The 15,162-nt window shown below is 34.4% G+C and overlaps 1 protein-coding gene across 1 annotated transcript in view; it reads left to right on the forward strand.

Annotated features, from left to right (window-relative positions):
• The window catches only part of RTTN (rotatin), an 81,735-nt gene that overhangs the window by 2,619 nt on the left and 63,954 nt on the right, over positions 1-15,162 (forward strand). Inside the window, exons 3-11 of the mRNA XM_031058862.1 lie at positions 455-642; positions 1,868-2,063; positions 3,709-3,798; positions 4,961-5,039; positions 6,254-6,368; positions 6,902-7,052; positions 7,963-8,128; positions 10,648-10,829; positions 13,741-13,856. Coding sequence (XP_030914722.1) covers positions 455-642; positions 1,868-2,063; positions 3,709-3,798; positions 4,961-5,039; positions 6,254-6,368; positions 6,902-7,052; positions 7,963-8,128; positions 10,648-10,829; positions 13,741-13,856 — 1,283 coding nt within the window. The remainder of the gene's footprint in view (positions 1-454; positions 643-1,867; positions 2,064-3,708; positions 3,799-4,960; positions 5,040-6,253; positions 6,369-6,901; positions 7,053-7,962; positions 8,129-10,647; positions 10,830-13,740; positions 13,857-15,162) is intronic.

Genomic DNA, 15,162 nt, shown 5'->3' on the forward strand with positions numbered 1-15,162 from the left:
CTCCGCTCCCCGCGGCAGGCGCGGAGGGGGCGGCGGCGCTGCCCGAGGGGGACACGCTTCCATAAGGAAACGCCAAGGGCTTCCCCTTCAGACACGGTGCCTTTGGATTCAGGGGACTTGGGTAGTTTTTTGTGAGTTTGAGGCAGCTTTACCCGCCACATACTCTGGTAGAGGTTCCGGTACCAGGTTAAATCAATAGAGGCGCATTTGGCGCCGGATTGTATCAGTATATCTTATAATGTCTCACCGCTTTATAACCATGCAAACACACTTGATGAGGTTGTTGCTGGCGAGTGCTAATCGTATTTGTCTTCCTGTTAGGCATAATAATGGCAGCTTGTAAGCCGGCTTTTTTTTTTTTCTCTGCATCTCTGGTAGCATTCTGTTTCTCCAAATAAGAACAAAGTCATGTCAAATAATTTTATAGGTTTCTTAATGACTTTTTTTTGGGCAGGTCATGAACTGACAGAGATAAGAGAGCGATCTTTGAAGACTATTCTGTTTAAACTTGACCACAACTTGATTTCCTATGCTGATCTGGTCCATGAAAAAGCACTTTTTCGTAACCTTTTGGAGTGGTTCAATTTCCCAGTTGTACCAATAAAAGAGGAAGTGTTAAATTTTGTGAACAGTTTGATCAAGGTATGACTTACTAACATTCATTTATTTTTAAACTGTATGTTTTTAGAATACTGAAGCTAAATAAAGCTGGTTATTACTTGACTTTGTATCTCCATGTAATGAGATTTTCAGAGTGTTTTACAAAGACAGGAATAATGAAGCCACTGTGTGTAGACCAAAATTATAACAATTTCAGCGCCTTCAAATGAGTGAGAGGGCTGAGAAGAATCGTTTTTTCTGGGTTTCTGCTTCAATTTCTTGGCTTCTTCAGTTTGTCATCTAGTGCTTCATTTTTAACTTGGAGTGTGATTTGCAGCTAAGCATTTGCATTGTTCCTGGAAAGTAAAGATTTGAACATTGTTGCAAATAATTTGAGAAAATGTTACAGAAACTTCAGATAGCTCAGATTTTTACATTCTTGTGTTTTAAACACTAAGCTGCAACTATGCAGAGTTAAAAAAACGCCTATCCTTGATACTGACAGACTGATGTCAGGGTTTAACCCCAGCCAGCAGCCAAGCCCCACACAGCTGCTCGCTCACACCCCACCAGTGGCACTGGGTGGGGAGAGAATGGGATTGGTAAAAAGGAGAAGACTCATGGATTGAGACAAAGGCAGTTTCATAGGGAAGCAAAAGCTGTGTGCACAAGCAAAGGAAAACAGGGGATTCATTCACCACTTCCTATGGGCAGGCAGGTGTTCAGCCATCTCCAGGGGAGTGTGGCACCCTCACACGGAATAGTGACTTGAGAAGACAAATAGCATCACTCCAAATGTCCACCCTTCCTCTTCATTTCACCCCCTTTATAGACTGAGCATGCTGTTGGAACTAGATGGTCTTTAAGCTCCCTTCCAACCCAGGCCTTTCTGTGATTCAATTATATGGTCAGTTGGGGTCGCCTGTCCTGGCTGTGTCTCCTCCCAAGCTCCCCTGTACTCCCAGATCCCTTGCTGGGACAGCAGAAAAGCCTTTGGTTCTGTGTAAGCCCTGCTTAGCAGTAGCAAAAATATCTCTTTATTATCAATCCTGTGTTCGGCACAAGTCCAAAACACATCCCTGTGCCAGCCACTGGGAAGAAAGTGACCTCTACCTCAGCACAATGATCTAAATGAATACAGGCAAAATATAACTTAAGAATTTCAAATATTTTCTTTCTTCCCCCTACTGTTCTCTATTCCCTGCCCCCCATCCAGAGACCTTAAGACTCTTCAAACTAACTTTTTCAGTTATTTGTCTTAATGTAGCATCCACCTGCTGCCCAGAAAATGATTGGAATTGGTGCAGTGGAATTCTTCTCTCAGCTTCGCTCTGATGTGGATCCAAATTTGCAGGCCATAATTGATGGGATTGTGGACAGACTGTTCTTTCTTTCTTCTGAACTCCCTTCTAGTTCTTCAGTATGTTATCAAGCTCAGTCTCAGCCTTCAGTAGATCAACCAGGTAAATTACCTCTTTTGAACTGTAATTTATTTTATATTAAAATAAAGCAAATGAAAAGGCTATGAGAAGCTGATGTTTTCAGGCATAGAAGGTGAATTATTCCCGAGAGATCAGTGAAGTGTATGCTAATCAGATTCTGCCAGAGACAGTGTGACCTTAGCTAAAGCACCTGGTGGCACTCCTGTAATGGAATTCCGTATCCATTTCCTCAATGTATAATATCTGCTTTTCTATAATGTACAAAGAGCATGACACAACTTCCAAGGACAGCTTTATGGCAGCAAGTCTGTAGCAAGTTCAAATAATTTTGTAATTTAGCCAGTATGCTTTGCTGCCATTCTTTGTGGCTCTAGCTTGGAAAGCAATTCAAGTCCTATGAGAAAAGAAAAAGAAAAAAACAATAGTTGATCCTAATATAATGATTTTTGAAACTACGGTAGTTGTATGCTCTATGTACTTAGCATTGGATAAGCATTTGTCATAGAAGAACACATAAACTTTCTTTAAAATGTCACATTATGTGTGAAGTGCTTTTGCTTGCATCTGTTACCTAGCTCATTATCTGTCTGTTACAATGATTTACATTTCCTCCTCGATGTAGTCTCACCCATTTGGTTCTCCTCTTCTGCCTTAAAAATTTTGGAACAGAGTTTGGAGGAGAAAATTATGTTTCATATTACATTACCTCCTGCTTATTGTGGGAAAGACAGTGCTGTTGCACAGTGTATGTAGCACTAACAACCACACCCCTGTCGCTCATCTCTGCAGTCACAGAGATAAAAGTAATTTTTGGTGTTTTCTGCTGCCTCTCTAATGCCTGGAGATGTAGTTCAGTAGAACTATGTACCTGGTGATTAATTTTTAATTTTTTTCCTTCCTATGCCCAAACAGGGGCAGATTTTTACCTTCTACATGTGCATTCTTAAATTATAACTTTCTGAAACTACTCAGTTGAAGTTATTTATACTGTAAGTTGTATGCATGTGTGGATGGAGTAATCCTAATGCTTCCTAGCAGGAGTGTTGGATTTTTCTTTCTGTTTCAACTTCAGTTACTGGAAAAAATTACTGTAAACTAATAACCTGGCATTATCTAGTTTGATCCTTTGAACCAAATATTGGTTCAAATATGGTCTGGAGAGATTGCTTTTAGTGTTAACATTTTTTGTGTATTTTTTAATACAGTTTGCATATGAATGATGTGGGGCAAAATGCATTTATACAAGAGGGCAATTTTCTAAGTGATCTAAGAAGACAGCAGTTTGGTAGAAAAAGATTTTAAGTAATTAATTTAAAAAGTTAATTTTATTACTACAGAGGTAGATTAAAGGAAAGCCATTTATTTGCCTGTCAGTCCTCTATCAGGCTGTGTAATTGTTTTTGCTATTGTTGGTATGCTAGTTAGTGTAAAAAAATGGAGAAAAATGCACCCTTTAAAGTTGCAGAATATGATTTTCTAAAAAAATAAACATTGACACACTCTTTTTACTCCAGTTTTCTGATCATTTGAGACCATTTTAACCTATTAAGGAAACTGATTTAAAATTCAAGGGCAAGAGGGAGGTAGTTAAGGAAAAGCATGAAAATAAACTGAGAAGTTTTTTTGTGCATGTGCATTTTTTAAACTTACCCCTTTTGTATTTTAGTTCTGCCTCAAGAGGAATTATTCACTGGATATTTTTGTCAAAGTAGAAGTCATCTGCCACAGTTAGAAATATCTCCCAAAAGAACAGTTGGTATGTGTAGTTATAAAAGAATATGTTAATTACAGAAGGAACTTAGAGTTGTAATTTAGATGGAATTCCATTACAAATGCGGATAGCAAAATTGGCTCTTCTTTTTCCTTTTGTTATTCTGTGAAATCTAACACCACAGAAGCTACAATTATAATGCTTATAAAAATGACATTCATCTTAATAGATATTTCCCTTTTCCAGTAAATAGTGTAGCTCTTTGGAACATCTAAAGTACATTAGAAAGTGCTGCAATTTTAAAAATTATTTAAATTGCCACTGTTTTCCAGATGATCTGTTTCATAATCAGAAGTGGCTTAAACGATTAAGTAAGTTTTATTTCAACAAAACTTAGTCTGAAATACCTTTCTACTTTTCAGAAAACTGGTTTAGGTGCTAGGGGAATCTTTGCTTTGTATTTAAATGAAAACCAGTGTTATGCTTTGATTTTTTTTTTTTTGTCAAATGATATGGAGTGTTTCACTGACAACCACAGATCAATAATACTTTGGCAAGTCTTTGCCTGTACCAGTATACTAGTAGCAGGTCACAGGAGAGTTTCTTATTTAAAATATAGTATGTTGCTGAGATCTAGATTTTAAAAAATGACTTTGCAGTTACTGTAGGTGAATCACCAGTTGAGTTTTTAGTAGCATATCAACTATCTTAGGAATTGCACAATAATTATTACATACTTTTAAGTTAGAAATAGCTTTAAAGATATTCTCATTACAAAGTTATTATGTGTCATAATTTTGTAAGAAAAATAATTTCTACTGCTTGAAGAGTAAAACCATGAGGTGAATTTTCCATTTTTAGAGATCATGCTAGTGGATAAAATATTCTTTAGTAGCAGATAAAAAAATTATAATTTGATTGAAAGCATGATGTGGCAGACTGAGTAGTCTTCCACTAATGTGTTCATTTTTTGGTAAAGCTTTCTTCAATAAACATATTTCATTTGGATTTGGTATGACCTTGGTGATATTTTGGTATTTCTGAAAAGTCTAAAAGCATTTCAGCTTGTGCAAGCCTGTGTTTATTAAAAGATATCTCTGTATAAGATAGTATATTGTTTATAGGTTTTTTATTTTGCCTTGAATGTATACAATATAGTATTTCTATAAAATATATTTCAAGACATCTGCTCTGGTTTTTTTTGCAGTGAAATGCTTGAAATTTTCCACCTTTCCTTGGCTAACTCTGACTTCAACAGATAGACATGTTCTTTCATCAAATGAAAGGTGCAGTAATAGAAACATTACAATTTCCTTGTACTTTTTCTTTTTCAGGATTAATGGCTGTAAGTTTCTGTCCTTCTGCATCATGAGCTTGTTCTTGTAAATAGCCCAATGAGCTAATTTTGGATAAATGGTCATAAAATCTGGGCTGAAGCTGGGCAAAATCACTCTCCATTTCTTGTGTTTAAATCAGAGTGTCTTTGGGTCTTTTCTTCATGACGCTTCAGTCTGTATTTTAAATTTCTTAAGTAGATCAAAGATTTCTTTCAGCTAATAATAGAACAAGCTGAAATAAAATCATTATTTACTTTACCCCCATGACCAGTTGGTAGGAAAATCCCTAATTTCAGTAGTAGCTTTAGGCCAATAAGTTTAGGTACAGGGCCTTATCCAGGCATTGAGTCATTCCAACCGTCTTTCTGCAGTGACTTTTTTTCTTTTCTTTAATTTAGAAAAAGTGTTTGAAGTGCCCCAAGGGACAGTTTGGTAGTTGGGATTCCTTATGAGTTGTCACAGAGCTCTGATATATTTCTAGCACAAATGTTTTTGTGTGTGTGTGTTTGTTTTTTCCTTTTGAAAGATTTCTGAAGCTGGAGGACCTGTTTAATATTTAATTTCCTTTATGCTGGAGTATAGAAGAGGAACACAGATTTGTAACGCTGGACATGTTTGATTTTTTACAGTGGTTTCAGAAACAGTGGTTTCTGAAACAACTGGAAAAAATGAAATGGACTGTCCTAAAGATTCTTATAATTTACTAATATTCATCTTCGAGCATAGCTAATAAATTTCTCCCTTTTATGAAATTTCCCACTTATGTAATGCAAGCACTTTTAAGCTATACATGTACCTTAGTAATTAAAGAAACATTCTTACTGGTATGAGATATATTACTTGCTATATACCACTGAGATAATCACTAGCTTCACAGGGAATTTCCGGTAGTTCTTATTTTAATTTCAAATTCAGAATCAATAAAGTTTTTTCTCTTTTTGTAACCAAATTTTACTTATGGGAATTGAGTTTTTTCTCTATTGTTTATATAACTAAGGAATAATTCAACTGAAAAAATGATATGACAATAGAATTACAGAGATTTTTTTTCTCTAGATTCTTCAATGTTGTGATTATAACTTTCTTGTAAAGACTTGTTCAGGCTAATAATTACTGGTTGGTTTTCTTTTCATTTTAATACATATTTAAATATGAACTTGTAGCTCTTTGAGAAGTAACAACCAAAGTTTAATTTGGAGTACATGTGAGCTTCTTCAGGATGTGATTATGCAAGATTTTCCTGCAGAGATCTTCCTTCAAAGGCCAAAGATTGTACAGGCAAGATTTCACATATAGTTTTTATTGGTATAAACTTTGCCAAGAATGAATTGATACAAATGATTCAATTTGGTTTTAAACAAAATAGTTAAACAGAAGTACCTTCATGCTAACTCCAGGTGCATAGGAAAGGGGACATTGTCTGTATATTGCAGTTTTAAAGTTTTTTGCTTCTAACAATGTATCTTGCTAATCACTAATGAAGTGTTTTCTGAAGTAATACTTTGTTTCTTCTGAAAAAGATAAATTTGTGTGGCTGTTGTCTGCACACCCTCTAATGGGCTCCCATGAGGCTCCCATAATGAAAGTGGTAACTTTATTGGAAATATAATGTGAAACTTGGCTTCTTCCTTAGGCCTGGTAGTCTTGCATTCAGTAATGAAACAGTAGTTGAGCCTATTTATTCTTTACTGTGATTTTGAAAAACACTTGGAAACATTTTTGAACTATATTTAATATAAGACTTGCTGGCATGGTTGTTCATGACGATGATTAATGTTCAGGTCTTGATGTTGGTGGTTTTGTCTTTGCAGAGCCTTTTGTCTCTTCTGAACTTGGCTTTTGGAGGAGATGGGAGACACCAGTTGGCTTTGCAGGCTGTGTCATGCTTGCAACAGCTCTGCATCTTTTTGAGAACTAGGCTTAACTTCCATAGAGATCCAAGTTTTTCTTCCTCAGAGCAAAGTAGGTGTTTTTAAATATTTGAGATTCTGTTGTTTTTGCTACAGATAAGATTGTCTAAAATGACAGAAGAAACCAAAACCAGAACCTTATGGTAAATGTAATCTTCTGAAATTGTTTTGGTTCAGTGCTATTAATATTAATTTAAAAACTTTGAGTACTTGCATTGTTTTAATGCAAGTATTCAGTTTTACTTTCCTGTGATTCCCCGTTCATCAACTTTTCCCAGTATCCAATTGTTTGTATGTCAGCAGGGGAGGGATTTTTAACTAAAACAAAATTAAATCTGTAAAATAAAAGTGGGCAAAGTTTCAGAAAAGCTTTTAAGCTATTAGTGCTTAACAATGTAGTTACTAATATCATGAGCTCTGTGAACTTTCTTTTTTTTATGGTGATGGCTAAAAATAGTTTAATCATTGTTTTTAATTTTGCAGTCATGAGGGCTGCTTCACAATGCTCTTAATGCTTAAATGTTGTAGCTTTAATGGTGTTGATTACTTATAATGGTCTTCTTGTTTCTATTCTGTCATCTGAATGGAGTCAAAGCTTCGTTTCTATAAATTGGTAGTCTGGTTCTCTTCATAAGATTACCCCTATATTTGGTGTCTTAATAAATGGTACTGGCTGCTAATTCACTTATAACATCAACAAGTCCAATAGCCTTACCCAGACACTGTGTTTCTATTTTTAAAACTCAAGTTTTATGATTCAGCTGGAATCTTCAGTGGTGTTTGCCTTGGAATTTGGTTTTCAAACTGTGCTACTTGCCAGTGATCAGTTGTTCTAGGTTTTCAGTATTTACGTGGTGTTTTTTTCCATATCCTGCCTTAGTTACTTTTACTGTTTACTATGTAGTATCTTTCAGAATTATGGATACTTCTAAGGGAAAATATGTTCTTTGTGTTACATAAAGGCACAGCTTCCCAGAATTCATCTATATCTTACTGTCAAGAAGCAAGAGGTGCTCCTGGTTCTCAGAACCCATCACCTGGAAGCAGCAGTCCTCGGCCCTCTGTAATTGGACGGACAGTTCAGCGTCCTAGAGGAGATGGTCAAGATTGGGATGCAGTATCTTCTAGGTGAATGAAACAGAAAATAACTTACACTTCAGTTAGAAACATTTTAATATAGGATTATATTATCAGCTCCTTGTCAGTGTGTGGATTGATGCAATGGTTTTGGTAAGATTGGTTTGAATCTTCTTGGTTGTGAAGATTCAAACCATGTTTATGAATTAAACCTTTCTTGAAGTGGTGTTCAGAGTACATAAAATCATTGCCACGTTTTGTACTCAACCACCATTTTAAACAAAGTCTGTTCCTATCAACTGTTATTGCTTGTGCATGTATTTGTAAGATACAGGAAAGCATTTATTCAATCTATTGCTGGAAAGTCAGGGGTTTTTCTTTTTTTCAGCAGATGACCTCATAAGTTCTTTTAAGTGGAATGGCCATCCTGTAGGTAACAGTATATAGTATTGTCAAAAATGCTATGCTGTATAAAGATTTCTATTGAAGTCTTTAAAATTTGTTGTTAAATGTGACAACAAATTTCAGTTCTATAACGTGTAAATATTTGACTCTTATATGAAATTATAAATTATCTGTATACACTCAAAATGTAGAAGTTTTTGTGTGTGGTTTTGTTGCTTGTCTTTGCCCAACTGAAAAACTTAAAGCTGCTCTTCAAGTACCAATGTCTTCTAGTATGTGGGATTTTGAAAGTCCTTGTAAATCTGTGTGCTTGTTGGTAGTTCATTTGAGTCTCTGTGGTGTATGGGCTTAGTGACTGAGTATCTCCTAGGTATTCAAATAGACTGTGATGAGAATAGCTCAATTGTAAATACATCTTGACAGTCATATTAAAAAGTTACTTTTATTGAAGTCTAATATATTAATTTTTATCATGTAACTAATATGGCACTGTCAATGAATTCCAGGCTTTATGCCTTCTAGGCCCTGGCCATTTTCCAAAGCTGAACAGTTAACAGTTTAATAGCAGCTGGTGTATATTGTGCAAGAGAGAAGGGACTGTCAATCTAGAAATGAAAGCTGCATAAGAATAAGTACCAGTTCAGGCAGTGATGAGACTCCTAGAAACCAGGGAGTGCTAGCCAATAGGGTCATTTTATGAGCTGTTTATGACTGCACACCTTTATCTTCTTGCATCATGTGTGCTGCAGTAGACCTGTTCACTGCCCCCGAATCTCATTTCTTACAAAAATATAATTTAGCCCAGTGGTTGAATAAAGAACAACATGATGTTGGATAGAAGATATGATAGATAGAAGTGACAGTAGTATTGTTTGGACATTTCTGATTTTGATAAGGAAGAGCTCCTTTTAGTGAATCTTGTCTTTTCTTACATAATTGTATGTAAATTTGTTTATTGCTATTTATTTGTATATTGTTATTCTATATGTAACTCTTCTTTTCCTTCTTCTTTAATCTTGAGACTCTTCAATCTGTCTGTTTGTCTGTTTCAAATTCTGCCTGGAAACTTAATCTTTCCTCTTCTGAATTGTTTTTGTGATTGATACCCTTCCTTCCTTTTCCTCTGGTAAGTTCAGCCAAAGACAAACTACATATTGGTGAACTCTTCTGTTTTGATTGTAGGTTTTCTGTTGACTTCTTAATCAGTTGGGATTTAACTTCTTATACATTTTTACATCTTTTACATTTAATTAGACAATAGAATGTAACACAGCCATACTACAGTTTTTTCACCTTGTTTAAAAATAAAAGAGGGAACCAACCAAAACCCAGTTATTAGTCATACAGGTTTTTAAAGGAAACCAAGATTGCTAAACATTGTTTGGGATAAGAAAACTTTAAAAATATGTTCTGATTTTTATTAATTATAATGCTGATAGTGGAATTGGATAATTGTTAAAAATTAATACAGTTATAAACAATATATTGTTCATAATATACGAACCATATATACTATATTTAATGATATATTCATATACCATAGATCAAATATTTCATAATTTAAAAATGTCTATAATTTAATAGCATTCCATATACTTTGTAGTGTATACTTGGTTACATTTAAGGCTTTCTTGGACAAGGAAATACTTCCTGTTTTACAGTGGATGGAGGTAGTCCTAAGGAGTAAACAGAGCTCATGATTCTTAATTTTCCTTCTAAGGATTCTTGTGGCTATCTATATAGAATGGTTTTAATATAGTAAGTATAATTCAGGCTGAAATTTGATTTAGTAAGTTGAGTTGCTTCAAGCACCTGATAGGTTTCGTTCATCAAAAAAAAAAAGAAAAAAGAATTTCAAATCAACTGATATTTCTTATGCAATATTGTGTTCATTGCATGTGTATTTCTTCCAGTACACAGTGCTAAGTGATGTTGGCATTCACTTGTGATGCTACCTGTTCTGACATTTAAAAAACCAATGGAACAAAATCTCCCTCTTCTTGAAACACTGGTAGATAGCAGAGAAAGTCTGGGACGGGAGGAGGGATATGCTTAAGTCAGGAGTCATAAAAATACTAAATGCTGGTTGTAACATCTGTACGTATGTGTTTTCTCCTTGCAAGAGTTAATTATGTTTCTTTTATTTTTTAAATTTCTGTTTTAAGTGGAAACAGTACTCAAGCAAATGCAAACTCCAGAGTCTCTCTGCATTCTCCATTTGATGTAGGACATACTGACTTACCAGATATTGAAAATGAGGACACTTTGGAATTACAGATGAAGCAGCTTAGCCTTCCTCAGTTCTGTGTTTCCATCTTGGAAAATGCAATACCTCTTCTAAGAACAGGTGAGAAAGTTTTGAGTTAAGTATTTAACTTGCATATCTTTCCCATCATTAATACAAGATACTCTTGAGAAGTTGGTCGATGAGGTGACTACCCTGAATAAATAAGGCACAGATGACTGCTGATGGACTGTGGCTAGTTGCAACAGATCTTTTCTGGAGACTTTGTTCAGGTCACAAAGCTTGAATCTTCTGATTGATTTCCAGAATTGCTGCAGAAGTTTTAAGTGTTTTTTACTGACAGTGGCAGGGAGTCAGTGTATGGTGGAAAAATGATGTGTCAGGATAAAATGTCATTCAGGAAGATGGAAAAATAACCACTTTTAACCAGAGGTGTTCTCCAAAGGATCTGTTTAAGCATGGAGTTTTCCTCCTGTTCAAGAAATAATAAACAAAAATTCTGGTGAATGGCTCATTTTTATTCTTACAAATGCAGTAACAAGTGATTTAAGGAACATAAGTAATGGTAGTCTAATTGCAAATTTTAATTTATAGATGTTCTAAATTGCAAAGTCCTTTTGGAGGACAATCTTTTTGCTCCAAGGTTGTCCAAAATGGTATTTAGCTGTAAAATGTAATGTAATTCAAAACAGGTATTGGTAAATGTGGTCAGGGTTTCAAATATAGGAGCTGGAAATGTGCATCTATCTATGGCTAGAATACTAAAAGCTAGAGGCTTCAACTTATAAAAATTCTATGAAATGTGTATGAAAATGATTCAATTCTTTTTGTTTTGTTATAAACCAACTAAAATGAATTAAAGTTTTGTTTTTCCCTTTCATAATAATGGTATTTAAATATTAATTAGTCACAAGCACATTCACGATTTCTTGCATCTTTTATTTATGATGTAAAACTGCAGAAAATGTATTTTCTATCTTTTCCATTTCTGGCCCCTGTCACTTCAAATCTGCAGAGTTAAAAGACAGTTTTTCTACATTTCAAGGTTCTTTCTTTCAGTCTTGTTGTAGAATTAAAATAGTTTTACTTTCTGGAAAGGTGGACCTGTCTTTGTTTATCTTCCCCTTAGGTTTTTTACACTTCTTAAGCTCTCCTTGGTGATATTTCTTCATTCTTCCACTGTGCTGTAATGAGACACAGATTGTAAAGAAGCTAATATTTTTATCCTGTTCCTGTTGATCTGAAAGCCTGTGATGTGAAGGCACACTGTGAGACAGTGTGATATTGTGAGACAGTAACACACAGTTTCTCATGTGGTTATTATATTTTTGGTTGTTATCTTTAGTGAAATCAACAGGCGTTTTTATGAACATTGTTATCAATTTATATGGTATAGTGTAGATTTTAATCTAGATGTTTAAATTACTGGGTAAAGGAAAAATCAGTAAGCTTATTGTAAAATTTGCTGCCTTTTATTTTGCAAAATTATGTGTATTTTAGTTAAGCTTAAATTCTGTTCCTTGTGGAGATGTTCATTGAAATTTTTCTTCCTTTGTGCTGATCTGCCTTGTAAGCAAAACCATTGCAGAAATCAGTATTGGTGTGGACTTGTTTTGGTTTTGTGGGGGTTGTTTTGGGTTTTTTTTTGAGATTTTTGGTTAAAATGGAGATATTTATTAAGTTAAATTGGCCTAAAACCAATGGAAAACAGAACTTCTGTGAGATAAGTAAAACCAAGCTTTCAAAAAGGCTTTGTGCCATTTTCTGTCCTTTCTCACCCAAAGCAGATCACTGAAGGTACAAATTGCAGAAGCTGTGGTCATTATCGCTACACATCTAGTCTCATACAGAGATAAAATTTTTTTCCTCAAGTATATCAACAAGGTTTCTGCAGTGTGTAAAATTTACAAGAGATAGAAAAATCCACAAAGAAATTAATGTTAAATTATAACAAACAAGTAGAACTTTATCTTTTTTAAACAGATTTTGTTTTGAGCATTTTGAAGGATGCAGAATTTTTATCTTGATTAAAAGATACACTGAAAATTCAATGCTGTTGTGTGAAATACATGTATGATTTTAAATAGAAACATACCATCAAAAAGTAACTAAGCCAAGAGTTGCACTACATTGATTATTTAAGGGAAACTGTCACCGTATGGTTCCTTAAGATGTCAGACAGTTTTGGCATCTTCACTTGTGTGAGGCTGAAAATATTTGGTCTGGCTCCAGATATTCTGCCTTGTTCTTCATAAAACCTTCTAACTCCTCTGTTTTCTCAATATCTGGGTACATTAGGAGGAGGTTTATATTTGTAGTGTATGTAGGCCGTAGATTTTTAAGCTCAGGCCAAGTTTCTTTGTGGCCACATATTCAAGCTTAAAATTGTACAAAGGATAAAAGTTACTAATGGACCAGATTAGCCTTGTTATTAAGAGACACTCAGAAGAAGAAATGAAAATTAATAAATACCACCCTACAAGCAAAGGGGAAACTGTTACAGAGAATTGTGCAAGTAACTCAAGTGGGTGTTCATCTCTTTGTTTTTTAAAAGATCTCAAATAAAATAATCTTTGTGAAGAAAGTCACTCCTATACCAAAAATGCAGATGAATGGGAATAGGTAATATATACAGAAGATTTCTAACAGATGCTGTCTGGATGGGGAAAATTGGTGACTTTATTATGAACTTTAAAAAAGTCTGTAATCAGATTTACCACTGTTCATGGTTATTTTCTTAAATAATTTTGCGATAGAAAAAATCTGAATTGCCCTAAAACCTAAGTGTACATTTGCTTTAATCTGTTGTGACTTTGGCTGGTTTTTGTCTTCTCTGATTCAGAGCTATTAGTGGTTGAGGAGAGTTAGCATTAGTTCTGTAAAAGCATAGAGGAAAATTTAAATACCAGAATTTCATATGAGGAATAATCTCTTGTTTACAGTGATGTCTTCTGAATATCAAAACATAATATTTTGTCTATATTTGAATTTATCCTCTCATTTGTGTTTGTAGGCAGTAGGAGAGTGACAATGGAAGTTCTTGAATTGCTTGTTGAAGACATGTCCCTTATTGGTGATGCTATTTCTGAAAATGTTTGGGAAGATGACAGCCTTTTTGCATTGGAATTGGTAAGATTCTTCAGGTTTTGGTCAGCCATATTTGTCTCCTTTGATAAGCTTCTGACACCTTCTGCAGCAATAAATATAGCTAAGCTACTGCTGAGCTTTGTGTTTGAAAATTTTAAGTAGTTTATTACTAGTTCTATTGGTGGCTCTTTTTAAAATGTAACTTTGTTTACCAGACAATACTTGGAGTTTCATCTCAAGAAAATAAGCACCCATTGAGAGAAACACATGTAGGGAAGGGAAACTGAGGGAAAAGCACTGACTACAAATATTGGACACCAATTTGATGTACATAACAACTTTCCCTTTCTTTACTCCTAATAAACTATCTGTTTCAAATTAGGGAGATAACTGTCCAGATCAAGACTGGAATTCTAAGATACATGCTAACCATTTCCTACACATTTCCCTGCACAAATTTCAGATATCTTAACAATGTTGCTTAGCTGGGAAAGAAAGGAGAGACCTTTTTGGCCCAGCAGAGATTCAAAGCATTAAGGTGCTGTTGACTAAATATTTTAAGTTGCTGTAAACAGCTGAGAGTTGTTATATACATGAATTATAAAATTAGTGAAAACAGATGAAATGATTATGACTTGCTCTTTTGAAGACAAGTGAAAGCTGAAGCGTAAGCTGGCATGGCTCAGGCATGTAACAAACATACCAGAGTTGCAGATTGAAACTTGTCTAAAGACTTGAATTACATGTACTCTTGAATGCACTTGACCTGTTTGAATTAATGGAAAATACCACTGAACATGAAACAATAACAGCTGCAATGTTAGTTAACTAAAATATTGCTTTAGGTTTTCCTGTTCTCTATTTTATAATTGTTAATATTTGAATTTATAGGACCTATTAGTGAATGAGAATTTTTTCTTTGAATGTAATCTTCCAATCTGAGAAAATCTATTATAATTGATCAACATCACATCAGTGCTGAAGATTCCTTGCAGAGCATTTAATCTCGGAAGCTTAATATGTCTTCATCTAGTTGTTCTATGATCTGAATCAGTATATTTCATTGCTTATAAATATGTCAAACTACAGTAGAATATATTATATATATACCATACTGATTATTATTAGTAGGATAATGTTTGTTTCCAGGCTACTGATAAACAAACCCCTGCAAATAAGATAGGTAATGGTACACAGTTATATTGATTATTTTTTAAATAGGGGAGAGAAAGAAAAAAGTTTTGCTGTTTCTTTTGAAAATCAATAGGGATAAAAAACGATTTGATGTTTTCAAATTTATTTTGAATGGCTTTGGGTGGGTTTTTTAAATTTTTTTTTAATTTTAAGG

This window comes from Geospiza fortis, unplaced genomic scaffold, assembly GCF_000277835.1.
Source record: "Geospiza fortis unplaced genomic scaffold, GeoFor_1.0 scaffold100, whole genome shotgun sequence".
In the NCBI taxonomy this organism is placed as follows: Eukaryota; Metazoa; Chordata; class Aves; order Passeriformes; family Thraupidae; genus Geospiza; species Geospiza fortis.